This window comes from Anolis carolinensis, chromosome 1 (assembly GCF_035594765.1).
Source record: "Anolis carolinensis isolate JA03-04 chromosome 1, rAnoCar3.1.pri, whole genome shotgun sequence".
In the NCBI taxonomy this organism is placed as follows: domain Eukaryota; kingdom Metazoa; phylum Chordata; class Lepidosauria; order Squamata; family Dactyloidae; genus Anolis; species Anolis carolinensis.
The window spans coordinates 199,325,412-199,346,552 of NC_085841.1; the positions used below are offsets into that span (position 1 = coordinate 199,325,412).

Genomic DNA, 21,141 nt, shown 5'->3' on the forward strand with positions numbered 1-21,141 from the left:
TGGGAATCAAGCTAACACCCTCCTTCCCTTCTCTTTCTCTAGTCCATCTATGCAGAAATACCCCAAATAAGTATACTGAAAGCCTTATTATTTATTTATTTACCATACTTGTACCCTCCCCTTCTCACCCCAAAGGCGACTTGAAGCGGCCTAACACAGGCAACTATTCGATGCCACACATATACATATACAGTAGAGTCTCACTTATCCAAGCCTCACTTATCCAAACCTCTTGATTATCCAAGTCATTTTTGTAGTCTATGTTTTCAATATATCGTGATATTTTGGTGCTAAATTCGTAAATACAGTAATTACAGCACAACATTACTGCATATTGAACTACTTTTTCTGTCAAATTTCTTGTATAACATGATGTTTTGGTGCTTAATTTGTAAAATCATAACCTAATTCGATGTTTAATAGGCTTTTCCTTAATCCCTCCTTATTATCCAAGATATTCGCTTATCCAAGCTTCTGCCGGTCTGTTTAGCTTGGATAAGTGAGACTCTACTGTACATATCGGAAATAAACAACATATTAAAACCAAACAATTAAAAATATCATCATTAAAGCATCAGTTAAAATCACACAATCCTAGTCATACTCCAGGGCCATTCCATTTGTCATTGTGTTAATTTGGCTTCTTATTGCACTGTTCAAATTTACTGACTAAAGACTTGGTCCCAAAGTCACTTTTTAGATTTTTCCTGAAGGTCCAGAGGCTGGTAATTGGAAGGATTGATAGGGTCGCCCTTTTTTGTAGATTGGTACCATAGTGTCAAATCACCAACTATTTGATTTGTTGTTAATGATAGTGAACACTGCTGCCAAGAGGGGAGTCCACCACTCAGGATCTGATTTCAAAATATCTGGGATAATTAAAACCGATCAGCCACTTTTATATTTTTTCGACCAACTATCAGATCTCCAATTTCCTGTACTGAAACAGGAGGCCAGTCGGTCAATTCAGAAGAATCTATCGTGGAGTGTAACTATACAATTGTGCTTGTAAATCATGAAGAGCTTAATGTTTCACATTTCATAGCTACGTCAATAATTTTATTGCAAGGTTATGTATTCTGAAAAGAAACACTTCATGTGGCTAAAGCAGTAAAAAATTTTGGATACAAATAAATTCTTCATATATTGTGTTGTTGAAGGCTTTCATGGCTGGAATCACAGGGTTGTTGTGTGTTTTTCGGGCTGTATGGCCATGTTCCAGAAGTATTCTCTCCTGATGTTTTGCCCACATCTATGGCAGGCATCCTCAGGGGTTGTGAGGTTACCTCGCAACCTCTGAGGATACTTGCCATAGATGTGGGCAGAATGTCAGGAGAGAATACTTCTGGAACATGTCCATACAGCTGGAAAACACACAACACTTCTTCATATATTTCCATTTCCTCCTATATTCCTCCCCCGGTTTATTCATGTATTTAATTATTAGATATATATTTTAAAATGTTTACATCTCCAGCTCTGACAACTCCAGATATCATCACAAACTGGATATACCCCAAACATCTTCCTAAACCAGGAAACTTTATTTTTGATTCTCTGAGTACTAACTGTTGGCATGACAATTTTAGATCTTTTAAATGATCTATTAAATGTGCTTTGAATTGTTTTGATAACATGCCTTTAAATGTAATTGTTTTGCAACTGCATTTTAATTAAATTGTGTAAAATAGGATTTTAGCTGAACTCTGTTTTCAATGGTTGTTAAGTTGTCCTAGAAAGCAAGATGAGGGAAAGGGGAGGTGTAAAACAAACAGATGATTGAATTATTGATTGATAGACAGACAAACTGTGTTGTTATTATTATTGGGCAGAGATTTGGAGAGCCATGAAATTCAGCCAGTCACTCACTCAACCCAATATCTCTCACAAGTGAGGAGGAGGCATAATGCTAGAAGTCATAAATTATCTTGAGCCCACTGGAAAAAAGGCAGAATATGTGAATGGACTACTATTAATTTGAGAGAGGGAGGAGAGAACTCATTAAGGGCCCCAAAATTACCATCTAAATGCCAAACTCCTTACCATACATGCTTGGCTCAATCGATACTCCATAACCAATACTTCCTGAAGGTTCATGGACGCCCCTTCTCTAAGCTGCCTGAAGGTCATCTTTAAAGATGTTGGTGACATTTTAGAAATCGTCTGTGAATAAAACAAAACGTTTTCGGAGTCAGTGTTCTACATCCAAAGGTAAAACATGTTGTTTTGCAGGTTCCAAAAACACAGCTACATTTTTGTATGGACTCTATTAAAGTCCCAGTAAAGGTCTGAATCTTTGAGTGCTGGACTAGGCTTCTGAGGCCCACACTGCACAGCTCTATAAAATCCACATTATCTGCTTTGAATTGGTGCTGCACCCCAAGGCAGCATGAGCACTCGAAAACCAGACAAGAGCCAATATAACACACTATATATTTATTAAAGCAATTATATATCCAACAGAAATCAGGTATAGAGTCTGAGTAAGGAATAGTTCTTTTTAGAAAGTCAATGGTAGTTCCAAATGGGTAAAAGAAAAGGTCCGATATTATAGTCCACAATGAGAACTCGATAGCTCTCCAAAGAAATCAAAGTGTCAATGAGTTGAAACAGAGAAACAAGGTTGGCAGAAACAGAGTTCAATCCACTAGAAAAACTTTGTAGCAATCAAGGCAGCAATGTTGTCAAGGCTGAGGCAAATTTGAATCAGGAACAAGGAAACAACTGAAGTAAAGTCAATGTCTACTTGAGAGTCGCGGCACGGCACAGCCCAAATGGAACTGGAAAACTTGGCTTGGAAACAAACAAGAGCTGGAGACGGAGAAAACCTCTCTCAAGGAAGAGCAACGTTGACACCGCAACAAATCTATTGATTGAAACACTTTTAACAGATTCCGAACTGTTCACAATTTAGGGAGTACGAACTCCCAAAACTTTCTCATGGGAACACTAACCATTATCCCATCTATTTGCCAGTCTCTGGTTCCGGCGAACCCCTTGTTTTGCACTTGTCTCTCTGGTCACAAAATCTCTACGATTAAAAATCGCATTCTCAGGCGTCTCAGCAACATCTGGCTCTATCTGCGAGGGAGGAGTAGAAGAATCTTCCCTCTAAAGTCAATATCTTTGGGCACCTGCAGCTGCAAAAGCCCCTCCATGGAGGGTGAAATGTTAGTATAATCCTCAGCATCATCTATGTCAAAGTGCATGTCCTGAAACACTGCAGATCCTGGTGCTATGAGTGGCTGGGATCTAACAACTGGATTATATGGCAGTGTAAACTAAGATCATCCAGTTCAAATCAAATAATGTGGATTTCCTACTTTGATAATCTGGATTATCCGGCAGTGTAGAAGGGGCCCGAGAGTCCAGGATCTGTTCCCGATCAGCCATGGAAATGCACTGGGTGACCCTCAGAGCTTTACAGGGTGGCAACAGCAAATCTCTTAATAAATCTTGCCAAGAAAACTCTGTAACTGGTTTGTTTTTGAGCTAGAGTAAGTTGGAAATGACTTGAAGGCACACAACAATAGTCGAAACCTCTCATTAGAACAAATAAATAAATAAATGCTGGGGTGGGCAACTGGGGGCTACATCAGCCTACCAGGAGATCCAGGAAGAGCCACTCCATTCCACTACATCCTCACAAAAAATGTCCACAAATGACCTCTGGGAGTGTGAGGATTTTAATCATGTTTTCCGTCCCCTCCCAGACTCAGGTCTAGGAGAGGTTTTATTTTAACAAGGACTCTCCTGGGCCTAAAATGTCTCAGGGTGAGAAGTGTGGAGAAAATGTGATCCACACTCCCCAGATGATAGCAAAAAAATAAATAAATGAATATATATATTTTTTACTCTGCCTCCTGCCCCTCCCCCCAAATTTTTGGGGCACATGTAACCCATGAGTCTAACTTCAAGTAGATGTTACAATTATGGCTATCTGTAAGCATCAGCACATGACTCAATCCTGAAAATATTGCAGGAATTGTGAGGACAAGGACTCAGGAAGATCAAATTACATATACCAACCCCTCCTCACATGCAGTCTGGGCTCTGTTTCCATGTAGTTTGGAAACGGAGGCCTAAGGAGGCCATCACATGATGTACGGGCACTTCCGGTGGGATTCCCTGGAACTGTGTTTCCTTGTCACATGGAAAAGAGCCTAGCTGCCTCAACACACTAGAACATGAATCCACTTTAAATCTGGTTTTTGCCTCCTGCAGAAATTTGGGGTTTGTAGTTTGGTGAGGTCCAGGACCTGTCTGGCTGAGCTGTTTAAAGTCCCCTTCCTAAAGTGGATTTAAAGTGGATCCAAGCTCTAGTGTGATGAGGTCCTACATTATGACTTTAGGAGTCTGGTGACCTGACTCCAAGATGGGAAAAAACAGGAGAAAACGGGGAAAGATGGGGAAAGGATATGGAATGGTTCACCAACCCAGAAGATGGACCTTGGTGTTACGTCACAAAGTAAGATCGTACCCTCCACTTTTCCTGACTCTCCCGTTTCCCCCCCACTCATGGGATGAAGTCCATCAAGATCCATAATACAGTTCAGCCAGGGAACTAGTGACCTTCCAAATATCTTGCTCTACAACTCTTATCAGATCCGCACAGCATGGCCAATGGAAATTAAGAATCAAAACATCTGGAGGGCAATAACTTCTTCAGCCATGTTTGATAGTTATTCTCTGGCTCTTGCATGAAACAGTTTCAAATCATCTTGAAAACTGAGTACAGACTGAAACCCTGAGAACGTCCAATTTCTTCTTATATAGGACTTACAAAGGGCTGACTACATATTTGTTATTATCAGAAGTTTCCAGGGTTTTTGAAAGCACTTAGGAAAAATGTTTTCCAAAAACATTAAGGCCTTGATTCAAAAAGCAATCAAACTAGTTCTGCCATACAAAACAGAAAAAGTCCAAAGTCTCCCTACACACACCTAAAGTAGCTTGTTGGATCTTATCTACATTTCTACACTCTGATGGCCCTGACAGCAAGCATAACCACTTTGAACTAACAAAATGTAATGAATCAAGTTATCTCCATAACCACACACTGATAAAGGAAAGTGACACCTCTTAGCAATGTTGTAAGAAAAAAAACAGCACATGAAAACTTTGCAGAAAGAGAGTGTTTCCCTTCCCATTGCAAATTTCATTTCACAATACAGAGATGAGAAACATTCTAGACATAGTAATTTCCTTTCCTGATGACCAGGAAGTTGACCTTTTGGGTGGGAACTACTTGCTTCAATTTAGAATAGTAAAGGCTTAGAAAACAGAAGTAAACAAGATAAAACATTGGCTGGAACTCATGATCATAGTTGGGAAGGTGTATCCTAGATGCACGCATACATAACTGATTCACATTCACAATCCTTAGATGTTCACAACCATGGCAACAGTATAGGTAATAGTTGGGATTGTAAGAACCCATATGGCATCAGTAGCTGCAAGCGATGGAGGTCGGTTTTCCAATTGACAGGGAAGCAGGAGATTGATATTTCCACCCCAGTGATCTCTGGTACACCAGGAAGCACCAGCAGGAGATAGATGAAAACATATGTCTATTGTACCTTGATCAACTGAAGAACAGACCCGTCACTTGCAGCAGCTGATGCACAGTAAAGCAGGATTAAGGGCCTTGGCCCAGGAGAAAGTTGTTGTTGTTTATTCATTCAGTCGCTTCCAACTCTTTGTAACCTCATGGACCAGTCCACGCCAGAGCTCTCCGTTGGCCACCCCCAGCTCCTTCATGGTCAAGCCAGTCACTTCAAGGATACTATCCATCCATCTTGCCCTTGGTTGGCCCCTCTTCCTTTTTCTGTCCATTTCCCCAACATCATTGTCTTCTCCAAGCTGTCTTCACATTATGTGGCCAAAGTATTTCATCTTTGCCTCTAATCTTCTTCCTTCCAGTGAGCCGTTGGGCTTTATTTCCTGGAGTATGGACTGGTTTTATTTTCTTGCGGTCCAAGGCACTCTCAGAATTTCCCTCCAACATCATAGTTCAAAAGCGTCTATCTTCCTTCGCTCAGCCTTCCTTATGATCCAGCTCTTCCTTATGGTCCAGGAGAAGGTACTTAGTTAAATATATCCAAGTAAGTAACTGATCTAGAATCTTGACCATTATCCAATCAGGATCTTTCAACAACCCATAAGCAAACAGGATTTTTAAAAAGAGGCCAACATTGTTATAGCCATAAAGGAGATTCCCACTCATAACAAGAACTGTTTCTCTATGGATATAGATAGAAAGATACTCTAAATATCTGACATAAAGCAAGATCAGAAACAGCTAATGGGAAACCCAAAGAGACCATTTGCAGGCTCAGTGGCCCAAACTCTCTTAAGGAATCGACAACCAATTGGACCATGGACTACAAATCAATATTTTACATTTAACCCAATAAATATTTTCTATAGAATGAACACACACTGACTACAGAAGCACTACTACTACTACTATACATTAGAAGTTTATTTTCTCAGGAACCCATTTGCATGTCATATGTGTGTTCGCTCCAAAATAAGGTAAACAACCTGTTGTCCTTTAAATGTTCTGGATAACTTCTCCCGTAATTTCTGATCAATGCCTATGATAGCTGGTATTTATGCGAGCTATTATGGGAGGGCAACAGGCTCTTTATTCTTGGTGTTGAGGTGGGTGTAAAAGGGAGAACAACAAAGGATGGAAACTTTTTAATGGTCTCCGCTCAGAAGAGAGGAGTCAGAGTTGGGTCTCATATCAACAATCATGCTCTATCCTCCCAGCTGACTGGAGCTTCCTTGAACCATCTTGTGCCAAACTCTTACTAAGTGGTTACAGTAAGGGTGGAAGAGAAAAAGGAAACAACTAAGAACCACAGGGAAAAGCATATTTTAAAAAAATCTAAGAGAAGATAATTGGAATATAATCAAAGGAACGAAGTCTGTTCTATACCTTTTCCTAATCTTATCCTAATCTCCGGGATTATGTAACTTTCAGTTTCCTGCCTCCCGTGCCTTACTTTTTCTAACTAGGATAGATAGATAGATACTGTAAATCTATATATCACACAGTAGAGTCTTGCTTAACCAACATAAATGGGCTGGCAGAAAGTTGGATAAGCGCAAATGTTTGAAAATAAGGAGGGATTAAGGAAAAGCCTATTAAACGACAAATTACGTATGTGGATGTGAATTTTGTAAATTGGATGTTGCTCATCCTGCTTGTGAGAAGAACTGGTTGACTTCCTTATTGTGGTGATACGTTCTGATTTTAGTTGTTTGTAATTTGTGTCGTTCTTTGGTTTCATTAAAAGGTAAGTGATCAACTCTGTAATATTAAAAGAACAGAATGTGATGTCATTATATAAATAAAAGTGATTTGGTCACGTTCACATTACTATCATGTATACATTTCTCTATTCCCCTTTGGTGTCTCTGGAACTGTAAGAAATCAGATATGGAGAGGTGTGGTATAATAAAGCAGCATTAACTCAGTGTTTGTTGAGGTTTAGTCCCACTTTGTGAGCATAGTTTTAATCTGATCTGCTTTCCCATTGCCCTGGGGTATTTGAGTGCTTAGGATATGAATATTTTGATAATGGATAATAGGCAGAACGCTATGCAGGCCGGATGCTGTGTCTGATGGGAAAAGTCTGCACCGGCTGCATCTCACCCCTCCTGGCGGGTGTCCAGCGCGCAGAGAGGTCCACTGACTGCGTTGGATAATACAGAACGGTGGATGAGCGAAGGTTGGATAACTGAGACTCTTGTGTGTGTGTGTGTGTGTGTAGAGAGAGAGAGAGAGAGAGAGAGAGAGAGAGAGAGAGAGAGAGAGGTAAAGGTTTCCCCTGACATTAAGTCCAGTCGTGACCGACTCTGGGGGTTGGTGCTCATCTCCATTTCTAAGTCTGTAGACGCCTCCAAGGTCATGTGGCCGGCATGACTGCATGGAATGCCGTTACCTTCCCGCCGGAGCGGTACCTATTGATCTACTCACATTTGCATGTTTTCAAACTGCTAGGTTGGCAGAAGCTAGAACTAACAGCGGGTGCTTACTCCACTCCCCGGATTTGAACCTGGGACCTTTCGGTCTGCAAGTTCAGCAGCTCAGCACTTTAACACACTGAGCCACCGGAGGCTCCATATATATATATATATATGTGTGTGTGTGTGTGTGTGTGTGTGTGTATCAATCAGCAGGAGCTTGAAAGTTGAGGCTTGCATTGCAAAAGATAGTTTGCAAACACAACAAAAACCAGTGAATGAATGCTACAATTTATGAATCGCTGTTGTTTTTCCACATCTCACAAGGGCAAATGGCAGATTTCCAACCAACAGAACCATCTTCCCCTCCCCTCTCTTGTGATCACTCAATTCTCCTGCTCTCTCTCTTTCCAGACGCCAGCTGATAAAAGCAGTGACCCATTTTGCCTGGGACTTTACATCTGCTAACTCCCAGCTGCTGGGCAGATCCTGTGAGCACAAGCAAGGAAGAGATTTATGCCTCTGGTTTTGTATACATGAATCACTACCAGCTGGCTTAATAGCAAAAGCAAGTGAAGAACAAATGGTGCTTTGCAAAAGAAATCCCCAACAAAACCTAAAAATCATCATCCCCCCCCCCCACCTTTGTTAATAGCATCTGCCTTAGACCTCTTTTGACTGTTCCAGTTCCTTGAGTTTTTTCTGTAACCAGAGGGCAATCTGCAGCTAGGAATTTACAGAATTCATACCCATTCCTAAAATGCTTCAGTTTTAATGACAAGTACAAAGCGTCTCAGCTTTTGCAAGAGGTAACTTGAGGTAACCACCAACTATCTTGTATACTGACTGGAGGATTCTCTTGGAGTGCATCAGAAAGCACAAGCTTATGAACAATATAGGATGGAGAAAAATAACTGGTAGTGCACAGGAAATGCTACAAAAATGAAAAAAATGCAATGCATGCTTATGTTCTCAAATCAAGGTCCAATAATAGCAATTCATTTGCATGAACAAATTTTAGTTCTTCAAAGTTCATGCAGGGAGGCAACACACATTTCCTTATGCAAATCATTCTCTGTCCTTGTCAAGAATTCTCCTTCTCCTAAGACCAGCTATTATCAACTTGCCTATAGACCAGTGGTTCTCAACCTGGGGGTCTCCTAGTGTTTTTGGCCTACAACTCCTAGAAATCCCAGCCAGTTTACCAGCTGTTAGGATTTCTGGGAGCTGAAGGGCAAAACATCTGGGGACCCACTGGTTGAGAACAAGGAGCAAATGTAAAAACCGAAAGTGCTGCTGCCCTACAGTCCTCCTGTTTCTAAGGGCCATCTCATTATAACTTTTAGGCGATGATTCTCCAAGCCTGCCACTCAAAGGAAATTACCCAACAACCAGAGACTGGCATAGCCTCTACCTGCAGAGGTTTCCCATCTGGGAGACAAAGAAATGAAAGCCAGCCTGGTCAGGGAGCATCACTCCAGTTGTTTCTAGAGACCACGACCCTCCTGTCTGAATTCAGATCCAGAGCAGGTACACCAGAGAAGTGTTTTGCTCCACTAAGATGATAGTGGCTGATGCTAAAGAAAACATTTGCCAAGTAAACACTCAATCTGTGTGTTCAGGGGCTGAGAAGACCTGGAACATTAGAAGCTGCCAAGTCAGAGAAAAAATCTCTATGTATTCTTCTCAAAGAAAAAAGCAAGAAGAAACCAAACAGCAACCTACCAATAAAAATCCTTTAATCAGGAAAGGTTTCTTGGTTGGGTGCCATTTTTCTATCTGCCTTCAAGTTGGACGCCAGCCTTTTTCATTCTCCCAACTGAAACCTCAGTGATATGATTCCACTGGCTGGAATTTTATCCTAGCCAGCAGTAGTTTTCCCAGGTGAAACCCTTCAAAGCAGATCCAATGCAAACTACTGGAGACTGCAATCACTGGTGCTTTGCATAGGGGATCTTCTCATATAGTGCAAAACTAATGGGTTCCAAAATCAGCTAAAACACTAATTTGACACGCAGAGCACTTGATGAACCAATCTGGACACAGCATATTATTTGAGAAAACAAAAATGCTGGACCACTCTAACAACCACCATGTCAGACTACACAGGGATGCCATTGAAATCCACAAACATGTGGACAATTTCAAAAAAAAAAAGAGCCAACCATGAACATGAACAAAATCTGGCTACCAGTATTTAAAAAAAACTCTAAAATCAGGACAGTAAATAATGAACAGCACTCAGAAGACAGGGAAATTCCAGACAGGAAACAATCAAGACCAGCTAACACCTCCCAACAAAGGATTCCCACAGGCAGAAATCAGTCAGGCTTTGAAACTGCAAGGCTTTTCAATGCTAATCAATGTGATTAATTGCAACATTCACACCTACCTCAAGCAGACAAGAGTTCTTTCTCCCACCCTGGACCTTCCACAGATATATAAACCTCCCTTGCCTAGTTTCCAACAGTGAGGATGCCTGCCATAGATATCAGGAGAGAATGCTTCTGGAACATGGCCATACAATCCGGAAAACTCATAGCAACCCATTAGCTGAAACATTTCTCACTTTCAGAGGAAGGAAAGTGGTCTTATTTCTGAGATAATGATCCACCATCAACCCATCTTTAGTCCTTTAAAACTCAAGACTAACTAGAACGCCTTGCCCCTGTTTCACATGTAATGGGATGGTAATGTGACAAAAATATGATATATGGTTTGAATGGAATTGTACGGAAGATGAATGAATGAAATCTAATAATTTTGAAGACACAATTCTAAGATTAAGGTCTGCAATGACTAACTACCTGCTTACTGAATTGTAATTAAAACCTGCTAATGATAACTGAAATAGTTGACCTGTCTGGTAAACTGTGATAAGAACTGTGATGGATAAGAAAAATGTTTACATCAAGTTAAGGAAACTGTTAAGAAGGAAGTCAACACAAGGACAACACCAATCAAGAAGAATCAACATCTGGTCCAGGAAACTGAGATGGAGCCAGGGTGGAAGACGTCTATCATTCATTTATAACTTTGGGACAATATCAGCAAAATACTGCTATATAAGTAACTTTATGACAATCCAGAAATTGTGACAGAGATGCTGTTCACCTGCTATGCTCTGCTCCATTGGGAAGGAGAAAGATAGTGTACCTTTGGACCTCCCTTTCTCATGGGAAGAGGAAGGAGTGCATTTTGGAGTCATGATGTGTTGCAGGGAGTCAGTTCTGCTGTATGGAAACAGGGGTCTGATCCTTAGCATTGTTCTTAGGGAAAGAGGATGCATTTTGTAGTTTTGAAGTTTTGGCGTTTGGAACTATGTGTTGGCAGGCTGCAGAAAAGCAGGGCCTGGCCTAAGCAGGTGCTTCTCCAAGGAGGGAGAAAAGGATATGGTAATATTTGGATGTGTGGATGAGGATGAATGCATGAACATGTGTGTGAATGCGGAGTGAAAATGTAAACCCCCCCCCCCTTTGTTTGTTAGTCAATGTAACTGTAGGTTGCTTGTGAATCCAATGTAGTTGCATATAATCTGTATGTCTAAATGTTGTTCTGTAAAAGTTCTGATATACAACTCACACTGAAATTACAATAAAAAAGAACCTATGCTTTAAAGTTACTGAAAAGTTATTCATAACAGTAACATTCATAGCATTTTCCAGGGGAAAATACCAGGAGATGCATTAACAAATTCAAAACATTCCCATATTGGAGGTCGGTACAAGGCTTCCCCAAAAAGCCTGGACGTGGAGGTGTTTTTAATGGCAGCCAAGCAAAAGGAAAGGCAATGACAGAAACGTATGGAGGGTGGGTGCAGAGTGATTCACCAAGCCTTTCTATTAATAAATACAATGTGCTAAGAGGAGATGGCAAACAGGAGGGGGAAACCAAAGGGAGAACAGAGGAGGAATCGGTCCATTAACGGAGTGAAATAATGGCAGTATCTCTCTCCAGGGAGATCAGCTTGTCCTCCGCTCTGCTAGTTATTTCGATACAGATTAGGATTGCCTTGAATTCTGACAACACAAAGCAACTGGTCTTTCATAGCTCAATGCACATTGGACCTACTCTTCCTAGAAAACTGTGCGGCTGATAGGAGAGAGAAACCTTTGAGCACAACACAACAATGCTTGGAGGAAACCGCCTTGCCTTGCCCTCCTCCCTCCTCATCTGGGAAAGAAGCAACAGGATTAAATGAGAGCTGAACAGCTGTTCTTCCAAGGGAGGGCTGGAACACAAGCACCCCGGATTAAGCGATCCTCTGCAACCAATCAACCAGTTCTTCTCTTTGCAGTGTTTAGTAATTGAAAGCCTCAGCAAGGAAACTCTGCATACAAAGCTAGGATGAACAGCACACTGGGCTAGGCTAAAGGGGCCATTAGCAGCCACCCAGGAGCAAGTGAAAGCCTCAGCGAGGAAATAAGACCATAGAAAAGAGGAAAGCCTCTGAGCTGACAAATCCTCACAAACCTGTTCGGTAATGACACGATGCTGGTCTCCATCTGCAAACATTTGTTTACAGCCTAGGCCAGAAATGCAGCTTTGTGTTTTCCACTCTCAGATATTTACAACAACATTTTCTCCTTTCTGTCAGACAGCCGGATTTAGGTCTGAGCTATGAACCAAATGTATTACGGAGTCAGGACTGATTCAGGAATAGAAATCTATTTTTTCTCCTGTAGGTAATCTCACTGCAGAGCAACTGAAAATTACATGGAAGAGGTAATAATCTTTGGCACCGCAGAATTGGATGCAATTAATTTTGTCACAACCTTTATGGAGCGTGTGGTGAAAATCAATTCTCCATGTGACTGGATCCTGGAGATTAGCACATGGTTGGATTTGTTTTGCAGTGGGTTTAAAAATGGCAACTATACAAGGGCTATCCACAAAGTAGGTTACGTTTTAGATTTTAAAAAGGACAAAGTATAGGAGAAATCATTTACCATATGCAGCTGAAAGACACATCCCAATACTACAATCTCATGTAATCCCCATTGAAATCTAGGCACGTCTCATATAGATAAATGAGTTTGAAAAGTACTGCTCCAGTAAATTCCCTGCTTATGTCCTCAGCTCTTCTCCCTTCTCCCTTCCTGCAGCGTAGCCAAAACACTGTGCTGCCAGCCACGCCCCCATTATTGGAAATGGAGGAGAGAGGCGGCAAATTTACTGGGGCAGACCTTTTCAAACTCATTTATCTATATGAGACATGCCTAGATTTCAATGGGGATAATATGAGATTGTAGTATTGGGATGTGTCTTTCTGCTGCTTATGGTAAATGATTTCTCCTATACTTTGTCCTTTTTAAAATCCAAAACGTAATCTACTTTGTGGATAGCCCTCGTAGATAAACAAATCCCAGGCTGCTCCCAATGTTACCTTAAACATCTTATGGGAACTGGACCAATGTAATACTACATCTGTCTACTCAAAAGTAGAGACTCATTCCCAGGTTATAGGAATGCAGGCCAAATAAGAGAACATGAGAAGATCCTAAATCTGCCAAACTATTGTGATAAGAAAAGGGTGGATAACATTTTCTGCCTAACGATTAAATAGATTTGAGACTTGAAGCAATTTATTAAGAGGTTAACATCACAGAGGTGAGTCAGACCAAGATACCCACATGTACACAGCCAGGATCTTAGTGTCCCTATTTTGGGAGAAAGGTGGGATGATGATGACCACCATAGTTGTTATCATTTCTTTTAAGACTAGTCACAACATCTCTATTTAACAAATGGTTACATGTGACTTATTGCAATAAGAGGATGCATTTAACTACAGACAGATAGCATCCACACTTCTACACATGTTGTTTTCTATAGTAGTTACAACTGGCTAAAAACAAGGGAGGAATTTTGCCCTTTTGACACTGTGTTGTTTTCATCAACAAAAATAAAGGCACATCCCAGCGCCCACTGTGTTTATAACATCTGTGAATAAGAGAGAACATTTTTTCAGTGAATTCTGAAATGAAGGGTAATGAGCAGAAAACAACCATTTTTGACCTCTGATTCTAGGTTTGATGTTTTGACTGAATCCCTGGAAACAGAATCCATGGTTAGAGGGTCAACTGTATATGGCTTCACCTAGGCATGATCTTAAGGATGGTAACCTCAATTAATTGGCATCTGCTTAAAGCATCTCAAAATACAACTTTCCTTCTGAATTAGCACTGACTAAACCAATCACATTAAATCCCAAGCCTTATCTACAGTACAAGGTTACTGACCATCAAGATGAATTCAAGATAAGACCAATTTTAATTACTGTATATACTCAAGTATAAGCCGAGGGTGGGAAATGCAGCAGCTACTGGTAAATTTCAAAAATAAAAATAAAAATAGATACAAATAAGACTACACTGAGGCATCAGTAGGTCAAATGTTTTTGAGTATTTACATAAAACTGTAATTTAAGATAATAGTAAGACTTTAATAACGTAAGACTGTCTAACTCTGACAACCCATATACTCGAGTATAAGCCGAACCGGATATAAACTGGCCAGGACCCTCACTTGAGTATCAGCCAAGAGGGGCTTTTTCAGTCCTAAAAAAAGGCTGAAAAACTCAGGGTATACTCGAATAGATATGGTAATTGGTAAACCATTATTAGTAAATCAAAGTTGTTCCCTATACACCAAGAGAAGTTTAAATTTCACCTTTTTCAATACTATAGTTTACAACGCAACACATACCGCAACCATAACAATAGCCACACAGATCAAAGGAAGCACAATTTCTCCTCAACCAGCTGGAAGGAAGCTTGGTTTAGAAAAATTACTTTTTGAATTCAAATACTCAGAATCTCGCAACCAGCATGGCCAGGATATAGACCAAAGCAAATACTGTAAGTACGTCTTTGGTTCTGTAAAAATGAACAATTTTCTTAAAACAGTACTTATTAATTGAGTGTCTCCTTCTGTTGGTTCTGCGCACAGTGTCTAATGATTCTGATACTACAGCACTATGTAACATTAAAAAAAATCTGTTCCTGGTTTAAAAGTGTTATTTCCTGTTTAATCGTATGGCACTTACTTTGAAGATAGTTGTTCTACTCCAGAAACTTCATTTTTGTAGCTGTCACAAACTACGTTGAATTGGTGGAGATTTGATGTGATATTCATTGAAAAACTATAGCAAAATGTGCTGCAGGATGTCCTTCAAAACAAGGTTTTTGCTGTTTAAGAAACCTTTTCTGTGTTTTTAATGCTAGAACCAATTAGGAAATGACATTTATAGCCCAGGAACAAAAATCGTGTTACATAGTGTAGCCAACCCTACGGCAACCCTACCACAGGGTTTTCTGGAGCTAAGAGTCTGTAACTTGCCCAGGGTCACCTAGTAGGGTTCCATGTCTGAGTAGAGATTCAAACACTTTCCAGAGTTGTAATCCAACACTCAAACCATTACACCACATTGGCTACATTCAGAAAGGATCCTTTAAAAATAAGGAGATATACGAAATGCTGTCTTTCCAAGCCCAGAAAACTTTTTGACCCAGCAGAAACTTCCAAAAATGGAAGATATTTTCAATAATCCCCCTTTTCCGCTGCAGCCTCGAGTTTCCCCTCTGCCTAAAACTGCTCCAAGAGAGTTCAGAACAGATGTGGGGAGAGAGAGTAGAACTGCAAAATAGAAAAGGGACATTTGGAGAATAACTTCTTCTGTTCATAGAATCAACATTGAATCAATCTTCTGCAAATGGAAGAACAGCATAGGCTAAAATGCATTAGAAATAGTTAATATATAAACCTGGATATGTGCATCCATCAATGTTTTTATACATATATACAGAAATCAAATGGCATGCAAGAGTGAATCTACAGCTGAAACAAACATCCTATTGTTCATTAGTCAACACCCTTCCCTTTTGAGAGATAAGCTGCATATTTCCTCTGGATCACAGCCAAGGAATCTGGAATAAACCAAGGTGCCCTTCATAGACGAACGAATTGTAGTCCTGAGTTTGACTGGGAGAAAACCTCCCTGAAATCTGATCTGCAACTGACTGAACATGTATGTTATCATTATTTTATATTGCGTGAAATAACTAGAGACATTATAATTTAATTAATCCCACAGTCATTGCCCTGTAGGTAGTGTGGCAAAGATAACGTATTTGAAAAGGAAATAGAACATCACCTCCAGTTGCTTCAGTGCAAAAGGAGAGCCATCCTTCTTCAGTTTCTGAATGATTTCTTCCATGCTGTTTGCTGAAAAGAGACTGAAAACAGAAAACACCAATCACATATCTTTATACCAATACAAGAACCTAAAATATCCTTGATGGATGACTTCTCTATAAACATCTCCAAAGACGGACAGTCCCTTCCTTTCTGAGCCAATCTGTTGTGCTGTTGAACTGCTTACAGTTAATACAATTTTTTCTAAAGTCTTGTGATTTATTCCATCAGTCTGAATCCTACTCCTTGGAGCAACCAATCAGAAACAGGTTTGTTTCATCCACAAAGTTACAGCTTTTCAGATATTGAAAATGGCTATCAATCTTTTCTTCTCCAGGAAAAAACATATGCTGTATCATCTCTGCTTCTTATCTCAAAGTCCCATTCGTTCAAATATCATGGCCCACTCTCAGGAATAATTTCAGCTGGGGAATAACAGACTTCGGAGGAAAAGTAGAAAGCAAGGCAAGTTTTCTGCATAGACCAGTGGTTCTTAACCTGTGGGTCCCCAGATGTTTTGGCCTTCAAGTCCAGGAAATCCTAATAGTTGGTAAACTGGCTGGGATTTCTGGGAGTTGTAGGCCAAAACACCTGGGGACCCACAGGTTGAGAACCACTGGCATAGACTTTCTTGCTTCATTTCCTTTCACTTGAAAAGATCCCTTTCCACGTGGAATGACAATCGATTTAAGATCTTGTAGTGGTGACCCTCTTCTGCAATTCAGATCCACAATTGTTTAGATGCTGTTGGATCAACAATGCAGGCCTAACAGATACATATTTTACAAGCATCTTAAAAGAGGCACAGTGACGTTTTCCCCGAACATCTTCTCAATACATTACTGATGAAATCGTCCACAAATACCTGTTAATTTTGTCCATGTGTTCTGCAAGAATAAACTCTTTCTCTTGATCAAGTTTGCACTGTCACAAAAAAGAAAAGGGCAACACCTTAATTGACAGATTCCATTTTTTAAAAAAAACAAACAAAACCAAAAGTCATTTTGTGCAAACTTGTGGGATTATTTTCAACTCTTCTCCAAATTTCTTCTCAAGTCTTACTGCATCTCTTCTAACAAAGCTAGAGGCATTTTGTTACAGTACTCAATTCTAAATAGGTTTCCTAATGGTTAATTTTACAAAGGGTGCCCAATGATCTCTTATCCAAACTTCTGCTCAAACCTGACCTGTTTATGCTGTGTATGTATGTGTGTGTTTGTGCATTGGCATATCTTTGTCCCTAACAGAACAAAGACATACTTAGGTACATCAGTTTAACAGCTGAGAAACGTAATTGACTTGCATGGATGCCATTTTCCCAAAAGGTTATGACTCTAACAGGTCACGCTTTTTACCAAAAGGTTATGGCCTCATTTTTCAAAAGATCATGCCTTTCCAAATATCATAAAATCTCCAAAAGGTTATGGAGATTTCCATTTTCCAAAAGAATCAACTATTAAATAATGAGTCAGCACACAAGCAAATCCCATTGCTTCAATTCAGCTATTCTTGTTGGGATTAACACCGGATTTACTATTTGCCTCAAAAAACTATGCATTTCTAAATGCTTTCAGTTCATTGTAGTGAAAAAAATACACAAATGTACATTTGAGAGTAACAATTGATATATGTGTATTTGAAAAACTTGCTATGCCAATGGAAAAATGTGTTTTTAAGGAAAATGTGATCTAAAATATACATGAGTGAGAGGTAGCAAAAGCCTCACAACACAAGGGCAGAACAAAAATGTCAGTGAGAAGTGTGTGGAAGAATGAAAGAATGTTCACCTTATTTTTTCAGAGCTCCAAAATAGAAGAAAAATAATGATAGTAGTGCTCCTGACCCTTACAAAGTTCTGCAGAAGAAGGAATTTCAGCAAGACCAGTTTGTCACATAGAAGATGAAAAAAGCAGAGACACGGCCAAAGAAAACTGGCACCTGTTTGTGATAAAAACAGCACCTGTTGAAATTCCTTCCAACTATAAAAGGCTCAGCAGCCAGTCCTTCTTTTGCATCCATCCACCCTATGAATGGACCTTCCTAGCTGTCTGCATTAATGCACAGTGCTGCTGGAAACTATATTTACACACAATCGGATTCAAAGGAATGTCAGTTTGGTGACTGGGATTGACTCTCTGCTGCTTGCCATGAGGCTCTGCGTGAAGTGAAGCATCTGAATGGAAGCTCATGACAGATGCCAGGCATATTTTGGCACGGCAGGGGCCAAGGTTAAGCTACAAGCATGTGTTTCAGTTACAACAGCATCAGCTGCAAATCAGAATCTAATGCCTATCATTTGTGTTCCAGTAGTTAGCTTCCACCCCATTTGCTCACAGCTTGTATGTTCCTGTATCCTCTCTTCTTCATCCCTCTTTGCCTAAAAATTTACTGCCATGGCATTATATCCTCCCTATTAATATTTTCCTTGCTGGCTGATCCAAGAAGCTTGCTACTGAAAGGATTTGGCCACATTTGGGGGAAAAGGTAAGAAAAATGGACATTTCTGTCAGTCAGAAAGCAAGGCTTCAAGCAACACAAAACTGGAATTGAGTCTAATGCCTTTCCACTTAAAAGAGCATTCTGTGAAACCCAAATGTGAAACAGGAAAGAGCATCTCACAGCAAAAACCTACACTACACAAAATCCTACTACTTATGGCCCTTCCAGACAGGCCCTAATCTGTTTATCCCAGATTATCTGGCAGTGTAGTCAATTTGTTAGTAGCTAATGTTTTCAATATACAGTAGAGTCTCACTTATCCAAGTCTCGCTTATCCAAGCCTCTGGATAATCCAAGCCATTTTTGTAGTCAATGTTTCCAATATATCGTGATATTTTGGTGCTAAATTCGTAAATACAGTAATTACAACATAACATTACTGCGTATTGAACTACTTTTTCTGTCAAATTTGTTGTATAACATGAAGTTTTGGTGCTTAATTTGTAAAATCATAACCTAATTTGATGTTGAATAGGCTTTTCCTTGATCAGTCCTTATAATCCAAGATATTCGCTTATCCAAGCTTCTGCCCGCCCATTTAGCTTGGATAAGTGAGACTCTACTGTATTGCAATGTTTTGGTGCTAAATTCATAAATACAGTAATTACTACATAACGTTACCATGTTTTGGACTGCTTTTTCTGTTGATTAGTTGTAAAACATGATGTTTTTGGTTCTTAAATTGTAAAATCATAATGTAATTTGACCTTTAATAGGCTTTTCCTTAATCCCTCCTTATTATCCAACATTTTCACTTATCCAACATTCTCCCGGCCCGTTTATGTTGGATAAGTGAGACTCTACTGTAATACAGTTTAAAGCAGAAAAACCTGGAATCAGATTTTGCGTTATAGGGCCTGTTTGGAAGGGGCCCAAGATGTAAACTCCAATGTTAATGGGATATATTTCCAGATATGTGTTCCTAGGACCACAGCCTTGCTTATTTTAATTTTTGCATGTTTCTGGAGGGCACTTAATACTGCTCTCTAATAAAGTGGAAACTAGTTCAAGCTTTAACTAACTCCAGCTTTAAATATCTCAACCCTTTACGCTCAAATATTCTAAGCATGCTCCTAAAACCCAGAGAGACATGTAGTGTTGCAAACATAGCAGCCCGTGTTGTACAAATAAAGCATCTGAATCTACACCAGAACTTTTAGAATTATCTGAAAAGCCTCTTTACAACATCAAAATATTATACATCTACAAAAGTATTTAACATTTTTGCTTGTTTATTATGTGGCACCCGAAGTGTAAAAGTGCTTAGGTTTCAATAAAAATAGAGAAAGGGATTTTTTTTCTGATAGGTAAAGGTTTTCCCCTGACATTAAGTCTAGTCATGTCCAACTCTGGGGGTTGGTGCTCATCTCCATTTCTAAGCCGAAGAGGCAGCGTTGTCCGTAGACACCTCCAAGGTCATGTGGTCGGCATGATTGCATGGAGTGCCATGACCATCCCATCGGAGCAGTACCTATTGATTTGCTCACATTTGCATGGTTTCAAACTGCTAGGTTGGCAGAAGCTGGGGCTAACAGCGGGAGCTCACCCTGCTCCCCAGATTCGAACTGGTGACCTTTCTATCAGCAAGTCAAGCAGCTCAGCAGTTTAACCCACTGCACCATCAGGGGCATATATAATCTAAAAGGATCCATCAGGTAAAGGGAAAGGAAAAGGAAAGAAAATGGAAAATAAATTCCTAATGTTAACATGCATATGTGTCAGGGTAGGCTTGTTTAATCAATACTACCATAACCTGGAATTATATCTGTTTTAATATGAACTTAATAATCAATATGTCTGACAGAAATAAATGCTTCATATAGATTTTATATTAGATTTGAACATCGGTTCTGATTTATATCTGCAATTACTACAGCCATCCATAATAAAGTCAAAGCTCACACACATCGATTATACACGCACACCAAAGAAAACAGAGAAAGAAAGAGACAGAGAGAGAAAATGCACATACAGTAGAGTCTCACTTATCCAACATAAACGGGCCGGCAGAACATTGGATAAGCGAATACGTTGGATAATAAGGAGAGATTAAGGAGAAGCCTATTAAGCATCAAATTAGGTTATGATTTTATAAATTAAGCACCAAAACGTCATGTTTAACAACAAATTTGACAGGAAAAGTAGTTCAATATGCAGTAATGCTACGTAGTAATTACTGTATTTACAAATTTAGCACCAAAATATCACGATGTATTGAAAACATTGACTACAAAAATGCGTTGGATAATCCAGAACGTTGGATAAGTGAATGTTGGATAAGTGAGACTCTACTGTACCGGTAAATCCAGTTCTATCTTTTACTGTGTACAAAATCCAAGAAATCTTGATGGCCTATTCCTACTGCATGTAAAACATGCCTGTCTCAATAAAGACTCATGAAAAAAACAGTGAGGAGCGAGAGCAAGACTATTATTTCCATCACAAACTCTGCTGTTATGGTTAAGGTAT

General features: G+C 39.8%; 1 protein-coding gene across 1 annotated transcript in view; it reads right to left on the bottom strand.

Annotated features, from left to right (window-relative positions):
* hibch (3-hydroxyisobutyryl-CoA hydrolase) overlaps positions 1–21,141 on the bottom strand; it is a 77,665-nt gene that overhangs the window by 4,423 nt on the left and 52,101 nt on the right. The window contains exons 10-12 of the mRNA XM_003217419.4: positions 17,039–17,097; positions 16,133–16,214; positions 2,044–2,163 (exon numbers count right to left, since the gene is read on the bottom strand). Of these exons, the coding sequence (XP_003217467.1) occupies positions 2,044–2,163; positions 16,133–16,214; positions 17,039–17,097 (261 nt within the window). The remainder of the gene's footprint in view (positions 1–2,043; positions 2,164–16,132; positions 16,215–17,038; positions 17,098–21,141) is intronic.